Source organism: Dama dama, chromosome 32 (assembly GCF_033118175.1).
Source record: "Dama dama isolate Ldn47 chromosome 32, ASM3311817v1, whole genome shotgun sequence".
Taxonomy (NCBI): domain Eukaryota; kingdom Metazoa; phylum Chordata; class Mammalia; order Artiodactyla; family Cervidae; genus Dama; species Dama dama.
Window position 1 is genome coordinate 21522127 of NC_083712.1, and position 19150 is coordinate 21541276.

General features: G+C 45.0%; 1 protein-coding gene across 4 annotated transcripts in view; it reads right to left on the minus strand.

Moving 5' to 3' along the window:
* Positions 1-275: 275 nt before the first annotated feature.
* Positions 276-19150, minus strand: part of ACSL1 (acyl-CoA synthetase long chain family member 1) — a 61550-nt gene continuing 42675 nt past the window's right edge. For 2 of the 4 annotated variants that reach the window (XM_061134821.1, XM_061134822.1), the window contains exons 8-22: positions 18002-18034; positions 17786-17837; positions 17066-17139; positions 14435-14512; positions 14288-14365; positions 12096-12230; positions 10001-10135; positions 9034-9129; positions 8125-8197; positions 6545-6633; positions 5474-5590; positions 3826-3969; positions 2465-2566; positions 2262-2333; positions 276-1900 (exon numbers count right to left, since the gene is read on the minus strand). In XM_061134821.1, the coding sequence (XP_060990804.1) occupies positions 1760-1900; positions 2262-2333; positions 2465-2566; positions 3826-3969; positions 5474-5590; positions 6545-6633; positions 8125-8197; positions 9034-9129; positions 10001-10135; positions 12096-12230; positions 14288-14365; positions 14435-14512; positions 17066-17139; positions 17786-17837; positions 18002-18034 (1419 nt within the window). In that variant the 3' untranslated portion in view covers positions 276-1759. The remainder of the gene's footprint in view (positions 1901-2261; positions 2334-2464; positions 2567-3825; positions 3970-5473; positions 5591-6544; positions 6634-8124; positions 8198-9033; positions 9130-10000; positions 10136-12095; positions 12231-14287; positions 14366-14434; positions 14513-17065; positions 17140-17785; positions 17838-18001; positions 18035-19150) is intronic. The other 2 variants (XM_061134823.1, XM_061134824.1) reach the window with 2 other exon arrangements.

Below are 19150 nucleotides of genomic sequence, written 5' to 3' on the forward strand. Positions count from 1 at the left end.
AACCCCCAGAACCACCCACCGCAGCGATGCCTCCTGCATCGTCGCTTCCCCGTGAGAATTTGAGTTTTCAAGAACACCTGTGCCGTTCACACCATGACTTTCTTCTCTGAAAGACAGCAGGACGGCTGCTGCCGGGAACGGGTTGGAGCCCCAGCAGGGAGGACACGCAGGGAGGAGCCTGGGGCTGAGCCCGCCCCGTGCTTCGCGCATGCTCATCCGAGGCCGCCCACGAATGCGACAGCTGACATGAAAAACGGAGGCGTCACTCAACTCGCTTGAAATGCAGAAATATTTATTTTGGTTTCCTTCATTGTTTTTGGAAATTCTGTTTTGGTTTATAAAACATAGAAAGAGCCGACACTTAAAGCAAACATTCAAAACCCCGATGTGACAAATTATTGACTTTTTGGGCAATTAAGAGTACTCGTATGAAGTTAGGCTACCAAATAGTGTTATAACAACGACAGCTCTTTAGGGCAAACCCCGTTGTGCTTGTATGATACAGGTACTCCTCTATCCCAAAACAACTGCTTTCAGTGTACAAATGAAAACTAAGTTCAGTCACATGTGGCAAAGACTTGCAGTAAAGTGAAATGCTGCTAATTTCCCAAATTAACTTAAAAAAAAACCCTTGAGAATCTAATCCCAGGAAATGAGTTCTCCAGATTCCTATGTCCTAGAATTTTGGCTTGTCAAATATATTTCATAGAAATCAAGTAGCATTATGATAGAAGAGCATTTATTTATCACCATCCATTTCAATAAGTACCCAAGTGTATCTACTCCCTTAATATTTTCAAAGACATGCCTGGCCTGAGAGTTTATATTCTGGGGGGGGGGGGGGGGGGGGGGGAGCCACTTGATCACAACATACTCTTTTGATATGAAAACCACATTAAAATCCATCAGGGACAGAGTGACCGGTTCGTCAAAGGTAAAGTGGACAGTTAGGCGTCACAGTTGAACATGGTTGATCCAGGTAACTGTTTCCTTGTTGAAATGCTTGTTTTCACTGCAGAGTCTAAGGCAGATTTTTCTTTTTCTTTTTTATAACCCCTGGGAGGCAACAGATGGAGGAAATCAGGAAGTTGGGTCTGGAGAAGAGGGTTGGAGAATATTCTGCTCTATGGGCACCAGAATCCATCCTCTCTGGTGAGCGGCTGTCCATCCAGGATTCGATACCTGAGCTGTTCTGAGCTGAGTCTGCCCTTTGCTTCACGGAGAACCTCTGCTCCGACAGGAAGGACAGGGGTTAATCAGAAGGTTCGTGAGGGTAAGTGTGACACACAGAAGGGAGGGTGGCAGGGATTAAAAAACAAAAATCAAAACCTCTGGTCCTCTTGCGACCTCCTGCAGGCGAGACAGGTCTTGCTTGTCGGGGACGGTGGTTCCCTCCAGTGCACGGGACTCTGAGCAGCAGAAATCTGCAGAATTTGCAGCGAGGAGCAGACATCTCAGAAAGAGCAAAGTCCTAACCCTTTGGTTAGCAGATCAGGGAGACAAAGTGTTCACCCGCCTTTGTAACTGAGGAATTGGTAAAGAACTTAGCACGTTTGCAGTTTCCCCTCTATGATTTTTTAAGGCTCGTTTTGGAAATTGTGGATCACCGTGGACACAGTCTGCGATGTGAGGGGGCTGTAAGGCAGTGTTCCGTTCCCTCCAGGCTCCTATGACGAGAATCTGGACGCGCGAGGCACCCGAGGAGGATGCGCCTTCCCATCCTGCCGTTGTCAAACTCCCCTCCACTTCCTCCCTCGCGTTAGACTTTGATGGTGGAGTAAAGCTCATCAATCTGTGACCTGAAGTAATTCCGAAGCTCTGGCCTTTTAGCCTTCATGGTTGGGGTCAGAAGGCCATTGTCGATAGAGAAGAGTTCAGGGTGGAGATAGATGCCTTTGACCTGTAAAGAGACCAGGAAGTCAAAGAAGGCAAGGAGGACAGATGCTTCTGAAGGGATGAAGACCCTTCTGGGCCATTCCAGCCAGCTTCACAGGCCAGGCCCAGCTGCGCCGTCTCAACACAGGGCAGACAGCAGCCCGATGTCAGGACAGAATTGGGACCGCAGCCGCCTCCCCCCCACCCCCCAAGAAGCGGATACACCCTCCTGGCTATAGAAATCCCTCCCCAGCCAAACCACACCACTGTCTCTTCCACACAATGTCTTTACATCACCTCATCCTCTTCTAGAACTTGTTCACAAAAAATACCCTCAAGTCAAAAACCCGTTTTTTGGGATTCATACACTTGGATGCGAGTCTTACCTGTTCAAATGGTTTTAGGCCAGACTCCTTCCCGAGCCTCACCATGTCTTCTAGAATAGCTTTTTTGACATCCTAATAAGGTAAGAAAAACAAGATCCTTATTCCTGTGGTGGGTTCAGGGGCCGCAGGGGGCAGGGGTCCCTGTACTTTGCACTTAATGCAAAGAGAAGCTCAGGAGGACAGCTGCACACTTTGGAACCTACCTTATTTCTGCACAGTTCTTCAAAGGAGCCCACAATGCCTCTCTTCTGGGCCCAGGCACCTAGTGTCTCAACGTCCGGTACCACAATCGCTATGAGAAATGCCTTTAACAGAGACAAGTGAGTCACTACACAGTTTGGTCCCGATGCTCTAAAATTGTAGTTCCCTATTATCTGCTTTGTGGGCCCCTGGGAGAATCTGGGAGTTAGAGACCCTCTCTTCAGAGCATGTTACCAGCCCTGGTGTCCACAGGGCCCAGGTTAACAATTCCTGCCTCTGAAATATAGACAGCATCAGGAATTTTGCAATAAATGTTTTAAAAGAACCACTGGAAATCAAAATCTAATAAAACCCTAGTTTTTACTTATTTTTATATATACTTTTAAAAATAAAATAGGGTCAAATAAGCAAATAATGGGATCGATATCAGATAACTGCTTTATAAAAAGAAAATATATACAGATTCACTTTAAAAAGAACTCTAGCACCTCATTCTTTACAATTGAGTGACAATGAAATGAAATAAAAATCAAAGGCATAGTAAGATTCCAGGTCTAAGAAGATGCAGTGCATTCTCGAAGAAAGATAGGTGTATTTTCTTATAAGAAAATATTCTGCCACAATTATTTGAAAATTTCAAGATTTGTAGAAATATTTTTAAATTTATTTAAATAGGAGGATAATTATAATACTGTGATGCTTTTTGCAATGAATATGAACCAGCTCTAGGCATACATGTGTCCCCTCTGATTTGTAGAAATATTAACCCTCAGAAAACTAGAACCCATTCTCTTCCTTTCCATCATCTGTCCAGAATTTTGGCAAATGAGGTTCCATTGCAATACTGACATTGGTTTTCAATTTTAAGATATGCTGGCTTCCAAACCATCATTTGCCCAAGAATGATGCAGAAGGTATACCATAAATAAGTTAGGTTTAATATGTCTGAAAATTCTAAGCTTTCTTATAACCCATATATCAATATTTCTCCTCATAATTAAATTAGAAGCTTATTTTACCTATCCCCCAGTATTTTTACACCACTTCCCTTGGTATAGCAGACTAAGAACTGCCAAGAGTAAGAGGTACAAATTTCTAGTTACGAAATAGATGGGGGGAGAAAACAGAAAAAAAGAAAAGAAATGCCAAGCAGCAAAACCCAATAACGTGTCGATTATGTTCTAGCAAGTCAGGCATCACAGTCAGAGAGTCAGAAAGTCAATTCACACACGTGGCAAACTTCCCATTACACTGAAAGTACCTGGACGTCTTAGAATACTGTGATGCTTTTTGCAATGAATATGAACCAGCTATAGGCCAGTGTCCCACTGGCCACAGAGCTTCTGGCTCGGGCAGCACATACCTGCAGGCTCTCTCCATGGACAAACACCTGAGCGATAGGTTCACTTCGCTGGTAGATGTTTTCGATCTTCTCAGGAGCTATGTACTCCCCTTGTGCCAGTTTAAAGATGTGCTTCTTCCTGTCGATGATCTTCAAGGTGCCATTCTGTTTTGGGGTGTGGAGGGGAGGTGTGGGCTGTGAGCAGGTCCCAGGGTCTGTTTCCCTCCCCCTCCCCCCCAGCAGTGGCCACGCAGGGTACTGAGCATTTCCTGTGCACTATTACTTAATCCTAATAAGGTCTGGCAGGGGCCAGCTGTTAACCCATTTTACAGAGAGACAAACTGAGGCTGACAGCGATTATGTAACCTCCCCAGGCTGAGTAGTGAGATAGAGAAGGGATGAGGGAGTCCCTCTCACTCCACTTCCTATTCCCAGCCAGCTAGAGCGTCCTGCTTGCTCCCTTCAGCTTGGTGAGCTTTACTCTGTGTAACAGGGGCCCGAGGTGAGGTCAAGGTCCTCGCGAGGAGAGGCACGCTCATCCTCCCCACGATGCTTGGTGTGCGGCGGGGGCTGCAGAGGACAGCTCACGGCCCTCTGTCCCTGATCCAGGCAGGGGCAGGAGGGGGCTGCTCTCGGCTTTCTGGGTAGGGGCTGCTGGCCCCACCCCCGTGATGACTGTGGTGACGCGAGAATCTCTGGGCCAGACTCAAAAACACCAGTGGTGCCTACCTCCCCACCTCTGGTAACCCAAGGCCCCATTCCCACCCCGGGTCACTCTCTCACTTCCCAGAGTCATCTGCTGCAAAGCGCCCGGGGTTCTCTCAGCCTGCAACAGTTCTCCCCCGTTTCCAAAAGGAGCGGACTAAGGTCCAGGAAGATTAGGAGATGGGCTCCTCAGAGCCAGAGTCAGAATTAGAACGGATACTTAATCCCTCCTGAGTCTGAAAAGAGGGACTTGATTTATTTCTAAATAGCCTGGGTATTCTGAAATTTGAATTAATTTGGGGTGGGGATATTTTCTCAGGCAAAAAAAAAAAATTAAGCACCTTAAATCGGTAAGACTTGAACAATACACAATAATAATCATTACACTAGCCATTTGAGTGCTTGCAGTGAAAATCAGTAATGACTTTAAAAAGCAATGGTTGTCACCGCAACAGCAAAAGTGGTGACACCTATGGGTGGGCTTCTTGCAACAGCATCTTGACTCCTGAGATGGACTCTGAATTTCTCTACGGTAAACAGTTCTGAGGCTACACTCAAAGGGCTTGGCCTCAACCTCTAAACACTTACCCTGTTCTTACTGAGATGACAATGCTAAGAAACGTGTGTGTTCACAAATTCTGGCCTGTCATCCATTCCCAGCAGCTTTTATACAGTGCCCTCCCCCCGACCCCGAAATGAACTAAGGCCTCAACTTCAAGACACAGCACTGAAATGGGAAAAGCCAGTCACAGTGTTTCTGGATTTCAAACCAGAAGCAGCAACCAGAAAGGATGTCAGGTATGAAAACAAAACCTATGTGCTGCAGTTACAGCGAAAATGTAAAGGATGCTAAACATAAGCCTGTTTCCTGCAGGAGAGGAAGGGAGGGAGAAAGAGAGGGGAGAGTCAGGGTGCCGTGGCCGTGTGGGGGCTCGTCTTCCCGACAAGGGCGGGGACCACTTACTGGTAACCACTTGCCAATGTCCCCTGTGTGCAACCAGCCATCTTTATCCAGAGCTTCTGCTGTCTTCACTGGGTCTTTCAAGTAGCCTTGAAAAACGTTTGACCCTTTCACACACACCTGAAGGAAAAAGAGGGCGAGGGAGTTGGCCATGGGGATTGGAAGAAGTGGGTGAAAGGTACAAACATCCAGCTACAAGATAAGTAAGGACCGGGGATGTCACGTACAGCACAGCAACTACACTTAGCGTGGCCGCGTGGGATGTATTTTCAAGTTGTTAAGAAAGGAGATCTTAAGAGTTCTTATCACAAGGGGGAAAAAAAAAAATCACTTTTCTTCTTTTTGTTACTGGTATGAGATGATGGATGGTTACGAAACCCACGGCCGTGATCATTTCACAATATATGTGAGTCAATTCTATCTCAGTAAGACGGGAGGGGGAAGAAAAGATGATCTGTTAAGAGCACTGACTGGGACTTCTCCAGAGAAAACTGTGTCTGTGAGTGTGTGTGTCTGTTTGTCTGTGTCTGTGTGTGTGTCTCCCTCAACCTTTAGCCAGACTCTGAATGCCAGGATCCAGAGGGAGCCACCACTGACGTCGTGCTGGTACCTCCAATGCCCCCAGTTCCTTCCTGAATGTCTTCGGCTGCAAATCATAGGGCTCACGATCACCCTAGGTTCTGGCTCCAAGCTGCCAGAAAGCCCCAAAGGGGATGCCGTCACAAAGGAGTCGGGCACACCTTCCACTAGCTGGTGGTCACTAACAGGCAGTGAGGGTGGTCAGCAGACAGGAAGCCGGGGCCAGGGACTCCGGGCCCTGAAGCCTTTCTGCCCTCCTGTGCCCCCGGCCCCATTGTGCTAGTGGTAGAAGGCGGTGCTGGTGCCCTCCACACCCTCACCCCCTGAGACTTAGACATATGTACCTTCAGAAAGAAGTCTGTGTGACTGCAGGATCAGCAGGAATACCAAGCTTAGTGGCTTCACCTGCCACGGTGCTGAGAAGTGGCTGGTTACAGAAGTGGCTGGTTACTGGAGGCGATTGCCCTGAGGGGGTGACTGTGGGGTTTTACTCACCTCGCCCTCACCCTTGGCAGCCAGGTAATTCATTTCTTCCACATCAACAAGCTTGATAATGCTGCAAGGCATTGGGGCACCAACATGGCCTGTGTATCAAATACAAGAAAGATTACTCCTAATGTGATGACTAATATCCTTAGGCCAGATTGCTTTGATCCCAAACAAGCCCTGTTCTCAGGCTAAGAACAGCTGGTGCAAACCTCTGGCTTTGACAAACACAGCCTGTCTCCCCCTAGCAAATTAGAGAGTTTATTCTCAGAAAAGAGAAAGAAATATTCAAAAGTCTCTTAGGGACCTTTCCTAAGTTTGACGCTCCGAATTACTTTTCAAAGTGTAAATTATTTGGCTGCTGATTTTAGGGTTTCTTTGAACACCTGGAAGTGAGTTTTCTAAAACTTTTATGTGGTTCCTACGATCTGATGGCCCTGCTCTCCCTCATACAGATGTAATTAATATCTGCATTCTCTGTGAGAACAAACCTTGATTGGTCAGATGGTTCTGACCAATATGGCCTTTCCCCCTAGATTATGAAAGAATATGTCTTATATGTAAATTCATTAAGACAGGACAAGACTTCTTTTTACAGCTTACTTTACTCTCCTGCAAAAGGGAGCTAGGACTGGGTTATTTTCCCAAAACAAAAAATAACAGAAATCAGATTAAGTTTTAAGAGTGTCACAAATCATTCTTCGGATGTTTTGATCATTTTAGCTTAAAGTGGTCACTATTCCAAATTCTCTAGCTGGTAAGACACCAGGGATTAAAAAATAAGTACTGTGAAAAAGGTTTATAGACCGTCAGTGCCAACTGCAACAGAATGATGTTCCCAGAGAGAGCCTGATGTTAGAATCTGTGTCGTTAGATACTCAAACATGTAAAACGGCAAATGTACCAGGGAATTTATTGATCATGGTGTAGAGTACACTGCTGGTATGGGAGAGAGGAGGCATACAAGTCTTGGGGTCAGACCTGGGCTGGAATCCTGGCTCCGAAGCATAAAGCTATATAAATTCTTAGACTTTATGTTTCTTAGTCAACAATCAACCATGTCCTCCCAGAGGCTGACCTCACAGGCATGTTGTTGGGATGAAATGCACAGAATATGCATCCCTCAGTACCTAAAGAACCCCATCCAGAACAGGTACTTGTGTTTATCCTCCACTGTTCTTTCCTTTCAGGAAAAAGGACTTGTGTTTATATCTGCCTGGGGTCTCAACACCAACTGCAGCACACAGTGGAAATGTGTTTAAAATTCACCAGCAAGTAATCAGGCCCCAAGCAATTCCTGGAAAGCTCTGGTGGGCCAAGCACGCTGAACCTGGCATAAAGGGCAGCGTCTTCAGATGTGAGCTCCAGGACCCATGTAACTCTGTATCGCCACCCACCCAGCCTGACAAGTCAGAGCCTCCAAATCACCACTGCGCCCCGGGAGACAGCATCCACAGGGCTCCCGGGTTCACAAGATGGTTGGCCCCAAGGCCGAATCATTGGAGACACAGCACTTGTTTAAGTTGGGTAATTAACCCAATTTCAATGTGAAGAGTAAGACCCTCGTGAGCAAAGCCCCGCCCCTGTACCTGCGGTCCAGTCCCCAGCAACAGTCAGGCAGCAGCCGGCGGTGCACTCGGTCTGTCCGTAGCCTTCGTAGAACTGGGTCCCCAGGCAAAGGGGCAGAAAGAGAGGGGACAGTCACACTCCCACTGCAAGTGCTCAGTAACTAAGCTCCTCCAGCTCGATTGGGAGCCTCAGCCCACACGTGACGACATGCTCTATTACAGCTCGGGCATCTTCACACACACAGGAGATAATGCCGTCACAGGTCAGACTTCACAGGATCCACCCAGGCACGCACTCGCTCTGTGGGCTCACGGCACTTGTCACCCAGTCTCTAGTGCTCCCCCCACGTGAGCCGGGGTCTCTGCGTGGTTTATGACGCATCCCCAAGCCCTCACGCCTGATCTAAAGGCATCTTTTGTGCCTTACCCCAGGGAAAATTACCCGTGGTGGACACAACACATATTCTGCCAGAGGTGAAAGACACATGCACGCACACCTCGTTTTATGGCGCTTTGCAGAGACTGCCTGTCTTACAGATTGAAGGTTGGTGGCAACGCTGTGTTGTCAGAGGATGATTAGCGTTTTTTAGCAATGAAGTATTTTTAAATTAAGGTATATACAATGCCTTGTTTTTGGACGTAATGCTACTGCACACTTAATAGACGACAGTCTGGTGTAGACAGGGCTTTTATATTTCCTGGGAGACCAAAGAGTTCAGGAGACTCGCTCTACTGTGACACTGGCTTTACTGCACTGCTCTGGAACTGCAGCGTCTCCAAGCTGTGCATGTACTTCTTTCTCCAAGCCACCCAGGAATAACATGTCCGAAGAAAAGAAGGGGCATGTGCAGGAGAAGAAGACAGCCTTCTGGAAAGCAGCCACATGGGCGTGAGTCAGTCTGAGACCCCGAGTGGCAGGGAGCCCCTCACCTGGCAGCCCAGCGCGGCCCTCAGGAAGGTGAGCACGGTGGCGGACACGGGCGCCGCTCCTGTGATCATCAGCCTCACTTTTCCTCCCAGGCTCGACTTGGAAGGCAGGAAGAGGGGAGAGGGTGAGGGTAAGTGGCTGGAAAGCGGTGGGCTTCTCCAAGATTCCTCCTCCTTGGAACCCTGATGCCTTAGCCCGCCAGCTCCTGGTCGGCGGGCTGCACAGAACTCACTCCACATGAGCACGCACAGGCGCTCCAAAAGGGGTACCCGATGACTTTGGTTCCACACAAAAACATGCCACTCGCTCTCAACGGCTGTGGACAGCAAAGCAACACCTCAACACTCACAGGTGTTTTAAGGAATTAGAACAAGAGTGTCGTGAGTTTGTGGCAACCATCACATTTTGGGGAACACACTATTATTCCATATTATTATTATTATTCCATATTATTCCACTCTTTATCACTTATGTCTAAAAAAATAACCTCAAGAGTTCCAGAAAAGTAAAACGGGATGGAGAATCAGAAAGGCTATGCTACCTGATCCCTTTTCTGCCCCAGATAGCGAAACACTGTTCAGATTTTTCTTGGACACTGACGTTTTGCTAATGGCTTTGTCCTTAGTTTTAAGAAATGTGTCAGAAATTCTCTTTCTCTCTGACCTTCTCTTTTAAAAAGAGCTCTCACACAATAAAGGGGTAGGGGATTAAGAGGTACAAATGACTAGGTATAAAATAAGCTACAAGGATTTATTGCACAAGGATATATTGGGGGAATATAGCCAATATTTTATAATAACAATAAATGGAACATCATCTTTAAAAATTGTGAATCACTATATTGTATGCCTGTCACTTATATAAAATTGTACATCAAGTATTCTTCAATTAAAAAAAACAGCCCTCACAGAAAGTTTGCAAGCCAAATTAGTTTAGGTGACAAGCAACAGTTGAGAGCCAATGTGCTACCTGTATTTTGTGGAAGATCAGTTTATCCCAGAGGCTGTTGTTTCTAATGATTCCACTTCGAAGTTCAGCCTCTTTCCTCTTGGAGGCAAAGTCCAACAGCCATCGCTTCAGCGTGGTGTTTGCTTGTCCGAAAATCTAATGAGTCAAGAGATGAGAAGGTTTCCCAATGAGCAGAATGGCAAGAATTAAAACGTCAGGTAACAAGTGTTGGCAAAGATATGGAGAAACTGGAACCTTCACGCCTTGCTGGCAGGGATGTAAAACGGTTCAGCTGCTTTAGAAAACAGACTGGCGGTTCCTTAATTAAACACAAGAGTTAGTCATGACCCAGTAGTTCTGCTCCTGGGCACACACCTAAGATAATGAAAACACACGTCCATAGCGCCCCTTGCCTGTGCGTGAACATCATAGCAGCATTATTCACAACAGCCAAGAAGAAGAAACAACCCCGCTGACCATCAGTGGCTGGACAGACAAATAAAACATGTTGTATCCACACAGTGGAATATTATTTGGACATTAAAAGGAACAAAGTATGGATGTAGGCTATGACATGTATGCACCTGGAAAGCATACTTAAGTGGAAGAAGCCAGTCACAAAAGAATATTCCGTGATCCCACTCATATCAAAATCCAGCATAGGGAAATTTATAGGTTTAGGAAGTAGATTCATTTTATGGGGTAGAGGGAGGTAGTGGGGTGGAGGATGATACCACATTCTTTCTGAAGTGATACAAATGTTCTAAAATGGACTTTAATGATAATTTCAGAACTCTGTGAACATACTAAAAACCTTTGAATTGCACTAAAAACCTTTGAATTGCACTAAAAACACTTAAATGGGTGAATCATATGTAATGTGAATTATATCTCAATAAGGCTGCCTTATGACTTTCTTAAAAAAAAAAAAGAATCATTTAAAAAAAATGAGAAAGAAGAATATGCCTGCAATGCAGGTGACGTGGGTTCAACACCTGGGTCGGGAAGATCCCCTGGAGGACATGGCAACCCACTCCAGTATTCTTACCTGGGAAATCCCATGGACAGAGGAGCCTGGCGGGCTACGGTCCATGGGGTCGCAAAGAGTCTGACACAACGGAGTGACTAAACCACCACCACCACAAAAGATTAACAGAAGCTAAAACCTTAAGGTCTCCCTGGGAAACTGGGGAGCATTAGCTGGCAGGAAAACAAAAATGTAAAAAAATGAGAAGGTTCTCATAAATGACAAAAGCCATGCTTCAACATGAAGAGCATTAAAACTGTCCCATGCAAACCCATCGTGGAGACTGCTCCCACCACACGGGGTCCTGCCCTGGCTGTGGGCCCGTGCTCCAATAGCCCACCACCTTCTCTTGGTCCCGGGCTTGGCTTAGTCACGTCTCCCAACGTGGCTACTGAGTAGGTAGCATTTTTACACACAGGTGGAACTTTACAATTTATAAAATCATTTCATAGTTATTATTTTCATTATTTTCATTTTTTGTTTGTTGAGTGTTAAGCCAGCTTTTCCACTCTCTTATTACGCTAGACGATAGTATGAAAGTGGAAGCATTAGTTTCTTAGTCGTGTCTGACTCTTTTGAGACCCCATAGACTGTAGCCTGCCAGGCTCCTTTCTCCATGGGATTCTCCAGGCAAGATTACTGGAGTGGGTTGCCATTTTCTCCTCCAGGGGATCTTCCTGACCCAGGGATCAAATCTGGGTCTCCAGCGTTGCAGGCAGACTCTTTACCGTCTGAGCCACCTGGGAAGCCCAATAAAATAATTTGATAGCTATTATTTTCATGTGATGTAATTAGCAACTTTACGAGATGAAGGAGGAGGTAACAGTCCATTGTAAGGGTGAGGAGACGGAGGCTCAAAGAGTTTATGGTGAAAATAAAGCAACCTCCACCTCGCATCTGTATTGTGCCTTCTGATTTATAAGGCACGTTCACAGTGCTTTCTCTTATAATCCTCACCCACAGCTCTGGGAGGTAAACAGATTCTGGTTTAACAGCGGACTAAACCACAGTCCCACGAGTCTAAGAGCAGCTGCCGTGTTCATGGAGAATTTGGGGTTCAAGATCCCACTCTCTGCCCCTGGCACTTACTCGGTCAAACATCCGGTTCAGCAGTCTGGGGACCACAGGGAAGACGGTGGGTTGAAGGGCCTTGAGATCATCCATAAGCAGCCTGATATCTCCTTGGAAAAATCCTATTTTAGCTCCATGACAGAGCATCACAGACTAGAGAGGTAAACAGAAATATCTAATGTGTCATCATTGCAGTGGGGGTTACACAACACACACAGACACACAAGGCTTTGGTTTTAGCATTTCAGGCCAGTTTTCAGAAATCATAAAGTTCCTAAATGTAGGGAGCTTTCAAAACAACGTTCTTGGGATTCTCCTGGAGGTCCAGTGGTTAAGACCCTGAGCTTCCAATGCAGGGGCTGCAGGTTGGATCCCTGGTCAGGGAACTAAGATCCCACATGCCATGTGGCATGGCCAAAAATAAAACAAAATAAAAAATGAAACAGCATTCTCGTGTTTTAGGGGTCCTTGCACAACAGGGGGCTGTTGCACTACTCCTGGTCATCCTGAAGATAGAGGAGCTAGCTAATCGGCAACCAGGGAATGGGGTTTTTAGTGATGATCTTAGAGGTTCTGCTGTTTTAGCTTCAGTATTTGCCAAATGAAGGACATGGTATCAGATAACCCAAGTTATTTTTAGCCTTACAGAAAATTTAGGTCCAATTTATCCCCTAATAAAAACTTAGCTACTTGCCTACAGTTCAAGTTTTTAAAATAATGTTTGTTTATTTATTTATGGCTGAGCTGGGTCTTCACTGCCATGCAGCTTTCCTCTAGCTGTCGTGAGTGGGGGCTTTTCTCGAGTTGTGGTGCTTGGGTTTCTCACTGCAGTGGCTTCTCTTGTTGGCGGAGCACAGGCTCAGTAGTCGCAGGGCACGGGCTTAGCTGCTCCACAGCACATGGGATCTTCCCAGATCAGGGATCAAACCTCTGTCTCCTGCATTGGCACGCGAATTCCTTACCACTGAGCCACCAGAGAAGCCCCAGTCCAAGCTTTTAAAGTCTCGTTTTTCCTGTTTGTATCTAACTAAAAACAATCTGAGTCATCAGAATACACTGCCATTGAGATTGCACAGAGCAGTCTGCCTTCGGTTATAACCTAGTGCCTGAATTTCCTCCTGTCTGATGCAAGCTGCACTGGCAGGTAATGGGCACTTGACAACGAGTCTGCCTGTTTTAAATTTTAAAAAGAAAGAGAGATTCAAGGGATGATGCAACGGAAGTACAAACGACCTCAGGCTTGAAAGCAGAAACCACTTTAGAACGGTACACCACGGTTCATTGTTTAAAAATTAAAGCTCAGAGGCTTTGTTCAGTGTGGACTGACTCCTGGGCACTGTGAAAACTAGGGAGGTAACTACAGTCCACTGTCAACACATTTGTGATCACTCTGTACTCATGCAACATCTCCCGAGGCATGCAGGAAACAGAAGTATCAGCTGGCAGATCCTTGGTCCTTTGGAAGAAGTAAATCCTCCAGCGCAGCAGCTAGTCAAAGCGCAGAGTCTTTATCAGCCCCTAGCCCCCCAGTACCTGTCCAGTGCCTGAAACACAGCTGGTGCTTCACGAATAGTCATTAAACGAATGAGCAGTGCTCACTGTTTCTCCCATAAGCATACAAAGCAAAACTGTCCAAGAAGGAAAAACAGATGGTTCTTGGTCAGCTTTTAAATGAGTCACACAGCTGTGTGTGAGCAGCTCAAGGAGAACTTGGCTTAAGGTCATCCACTTTGCCAAGGGCACTCAGGATACTGGTGAAAAAAAAATGAATCAACTTGTGCCTTATAGATAAGCACATTCAAAAATAAAACTTCTGGAACTTTCTTGGAAGTCTAGTGGTTAGAACTTCATGCTTCCAATGCAGGGGGCCACAGGTGTGACCCCTGGTCAGGGACCTAAGATCCCACAAGCTGCTCAGCACGGCCAAAAAAAAAAAAAAAGAGAGAGAGAGAGAGAGCCATCTTACAGAACTCAAGCCTCACCAGGCTTTGTAGGATGCTATTCATAAAAATTCTACATTCACAGCTCATCTTTCTGAATTCATATCTCTGTCCTTCAAAAGTTTGAGCTTCTAATTTTAAAATGAGTATTAAAGTTTAATACAGGGACCCAGGAAAAAATTATACTCTTAAATAATTAGCTCAATTTCTAAAACGGGGGCTGAGCAAAGAACAGCCTACGGGGAGGATGGTATACACACTTGAACTTACCAGCAGGAGCTGCTCATACATGTGTGCAAGCGGTAAAAACGAAATGTGTATGTCACTGGCATTCAACACAAGTGCTTTCTGTAAAACACAACAACTTAGAACACAAACAAATGCGCTCGTGCAGGCAAAATAAAACCCAGTGCCTACCTCTACAACTCTCTCAAACATGTGGGCCAGAGGCAAGAAAGAGATCAAAGTGTCATCTGAGGTAGGAGTGAACGCATTCTGCAAGCAAAGACACCAGCGGGCAGAAAAGCATTAGAATTTGCAGGAATTCTCCATTAATTTCAGAGCACATAATACCTCAAGGCTAAGAAGTAACAGCATTAGTTTACGTTCTGCAATTATTTCTCATTGAAAAAGAAAATGCTAAGCAATCCTTTAATAAGTTATTCAAATAGAGTAGAGGTCATTCCTAATGACAAAGTAAATCCATGCAGAACTTGAGTCACAATTAGGAAAATGTGGCCCACATTGGGATGGTCAGATATCATGTGCTCTAAGCACCCAGACTTTCAAAGCCACAGAACCTCATTGCCCAGCAAGCTCCACTCCACCTTAAGAAATATAAGCTTCACTCCAGAAAAAGACCAGCATCTTTTGTTGTCAAGGGCATAGAGGAGAAAAGAAGAGAAACTTGGAGATTTCCATGTTCCTTTTATTTACAGTACAAATGTATTTTGAGCATTTTAGTTTGATCAACATTTTTACCTTAAAGCCCTACTCAACCCCATAAAAAAAAAAATCCCAATGTGTTTAATGCAAGCTCTGAACTGGCCCCAGGGAATTTGTTCTCCCATAAAATGCTGATCATGACAGGTCTGCATCTCAAGTAACATCTGGTTTCCATTTCATGGCTAAGAATGAGCTTAATTTATGGTCAGGCACAGTGAGGGATGTGCATGGAATGTTCTTGCTATTAATATAGAGAATTCTGGCCCAAACAGGGGCTGCCAACAGCAGCTGCTGCCCCACCAACTAAGAAACCAAGGCTCTGTCAAGTTGCCTAGGGATGATGCGCCCAGCTTAGAGTTGGGCTCTCCCCTCCCCAAGGCTGGGCCATCCTTCATAATAAAGCAATCAAACGTGATGTAGCCTGATCATGCCATAATCTGAGATTAATTTTATTCCTGCTTCCCAACTGGTACCTGTCAGTAGAAAAGTGCTACATAATGAGAAATCAGACTCAATAACATCTATACTCTTCAATTTTCTGATTTAGGTCAAACAAATAATGTACATTTGCATAATTAGAAGTTTTACAAAGTTGAGAATGCCCCCGATGATGTTCACATTAACTGTAATCATTTGCCTTAATGATTCATGCATTTTAAGTTTTCTTTGAAGGCCAATGAGGAAATTAAAATCTCACTTTGGTAAAGTACTAAATGTTGAACTCTGTTTAGAAAGTATATACCAAAAGGACTAGGAAGGTGTAAGAACACACTTATGTAGTCGCTGAAGATACCCGTTCCCCAAAACCATTAAGCACAGGCTCCTACCACAAAAAGCAGACCCCAGAGAACCCCTCCAGAGACACATAATTTGCAAAAGCAAATTATGAAGAAATGTGCAAAGGATACGAGGGAAAGGTATTCATTACATTATTCAATACGTACTTTTTTAAAAGACAAGTTGGAAATAGATCTTTGGTGCTATAGACTGATTGTAACTACCCCTCTCAAAGTCGTATTTAAAGCCCTAACCACCCCGCTCCACATGACTGTATTTGGAGACAGGGAAGGTCATTCGGGTTCAATGAAGTCATAAGGGTGGGGCCCTGATCCAATCAGGCTGGTGTCCTTGTAAGGACAGGAAGAGTCACCAGAAACCTCTCTCCAGTTCTCCACGTGCACACAGATGCCAGGGCAGTGGGCGGGGGTGGGGGGGGGGGGGTGGGGGGGGCGGCATGGAGAGGAGTTGGCCAGCTACAAGCCAGGAAGAGAGTCTTCACCAGAACCAAGCAAATTTGCTGACACCTTGATCATGGACTTCTAGCCTCCAGCACTGTAAGAAAATGCATGTCTATTCTTTAAGCCAACCCACCCAATCTGTGCTATTTTGTTAAGGCAGCCCACACAGACTAAGACACTTATACAGCAAATTTTAGAAGTATTAGAAATAACTATAAAGTTACTTGATCTAAAGTTCAAGGATTTAATCCTTCTTATAAAGTAGAAGTCAAATTAAGCATAGTAAACAGTAAAAACAGTAATAATTCAAAAAATGTTCAGCAACATTTAACATTTCCTTGTCCACCTAAAGAAATGAATTCTTTTCCACACACTGAAACAGGGGATAAAATCACAAGAGAGTCAGGTTTTCTCTGTCCTTTCCTAAAAACATTTATAAAGTGAAAGTGAAGTCGCTCAGTCGTGTCCGACTCTTTGTGACCCTGTGGACTGTAGCCCACCAGGTTCCTCCATCCATGGGATTCTCCAGGCAAGAATATTGGAATGGGTTGCTATTTCCTTCTCCAAAAACATTTATAAGGCAGTATCCAAATGAAGTTTTACTATATAAAAGATGTAATAAATTCGATCTGTCAATTGACGTTAATGGTCACAGCAGGAGTTGGAGATCAGGTCCATAGTGAAAAACTATTTGAGAGGAAGTGACCTCAGACCCTGTGAAAGCTCAGACCTTGTCTATATTTCAGGTACTGCTTCTAATACAGTCCAGGCCTAACATGATGGTGGGGCCGTGACCACCTTCATTCTTGAGGCCTGATGCCAACCACTGGAAACACGGAAAGATGGCCCTCTCCCAAAAGTTTACCTCTGTCATTTTCACAAACGCTGAACAATCGCTCACTACATTTCGATGGGTGATCATTGCTCCTTTGGGGTTGCCTGGGGACACATATGAGCGAAATAAAGTCAGAAGACAGAAATTCCATCCAAGAATGGCGGATGTGAGAGAAGCCCAGAAACCCCACATCATTAGGGCCCCTGATGCCTCTCATGTGAGGTACACCCGTGAAAGCCAAACGCTGAGTCACACTGAATTTCCTGAGCAGCCTGTAATCCTTTAAGTGAAGCTTATTATCTTAACAACTTGTTGACCTAAAACGCATTAATATGTCTTTTGTTACCTGAACGTTATTGACTGAGACAGTTCAACATTCACTTACATAACAAATTGCCAGCCACAGGCGTTAGTTTCTGGAAAAACCCCTGGGTCAACAATGTGTTAAACCATCTTTACTAATATAGGCAAGTCTTAGAGGGTGTGTAATAGCAATAAGAGACGAAAATCCAGGAATTTTATTTCTGGAAACCATGGATACAGTTTATCCCAGAAAGAAGGGTGACGTAAGTGTGTGAGGATACTCTCAGATTCTGGGGACGTTGTATCGAGCTACTGGAAGACAGGCTTGAACACTTCTGTCTCTTCTGCATCCAGTCCATCTACAATTCGAGTAAGTCATCCACAAGAGGAAGCAGGAAATATACACTTCTAGGCACCACTTACAAACAATCTCTTTTCAAAACTGACCTGTAGTTCCACTGGTGAAGCAAATTACTGCAAGATCTTCAGGTGCTGGAGGCTACAACACACACACAGACAAAAAAAAAAAAAAAAAAAGCCACTACAAATCAGAATAGAATAGAAAACTCTAAGTCGTTATCACCCAATATTTCTACCAGTGTCTGAACTGATTAGACATGGAAGCTGGACAGAGGCTGGGCTGGTCGGACAGGGTGCGCTCACCTTGGGTTTCCTTCTGTTGGCTCTTCCCAGGTCCTTAAAAAGAAGAGAAAAAAAAATTGAAATGGAAACATTTAAGTCATGTCAAGTCAGTTCAAGCTGACTTTTCTGTGAGATTGATTCCCTCACAGCCGACACAACGACAGCACAAATTTCAAATTACATAAACGACAGCAATTTGACCTGAACCCAAATACTTACCCATTGTTTTAAGAATCCGTTTTCTGGTTGTCTTCTCTCTTATATAAAAGTATATATAATAGTATATCGATGGCCTTAGGACTGGCCTTGGAAACAGGACTGAGTCTCTTACCTGCTATTCCAGTTTCCACTGCCATTCCTATCACGGCCTTTAACAAAGCCCAGCTCTTCACAGTAGTCAGAGAACCGCAGCTCCTCTGCGCCCTCCCAGAACCACAACTCGGCACTGAGCCGTGATCACTGGTTCTACAAAACTGACATCTTCAGTCTGGAGAGAGAAACCAGTCTCCGCCAGATTTAAATGCTGACCATTCTGGAAAGGTTCAAACATCTGCAGTTCCCCACGTGGAGGGGAGAAAGGACTGAGGCATCTCTGATCAGGCCATGACAGAAGCTCCGGGACCACCGTCAAATGGCCATGAGGGTTAAAAATGACAGATTCAATTCTGAGGTGTGGCATCTCAAGGAGAATTCTGTTAATACCCAGGGCTCATTCTGATGCTACTGCATGAAGGTGTCTCCACGGCCACCTTAATACCTATTATTTTTTGAATGAACGATTTATGTTATTTTCCTATTGAACAGCTTGAGTGAGCATAGGAAACGAGCATGCCTAGAATTAAGTGGAAATCAGATGGGTGGGCTCTGGGCTCACCTGAGTAGGAAATGGCAACCCACTCCAGTATTCTTGCCTGGAGAATCCCCATGCATAGAGGACCCTGGCAGGCTATAGTCCATGGGGTCACAAAGAATCAAACACTACTGGGCAACTAACACTTTCACTTCCACTCTGGGCTCAGTGAGTTGCGGCCCAGTATACAATTTTACACCCTATTCACACTTTTAAATTATGTGTATGATTGACCACTAATTAAAAACAGGGACACTGATATTCAACTAGAAGTCAACTAAGAGCTAAAGTAATGATAATTCCACCAATTTCTTCCCAAA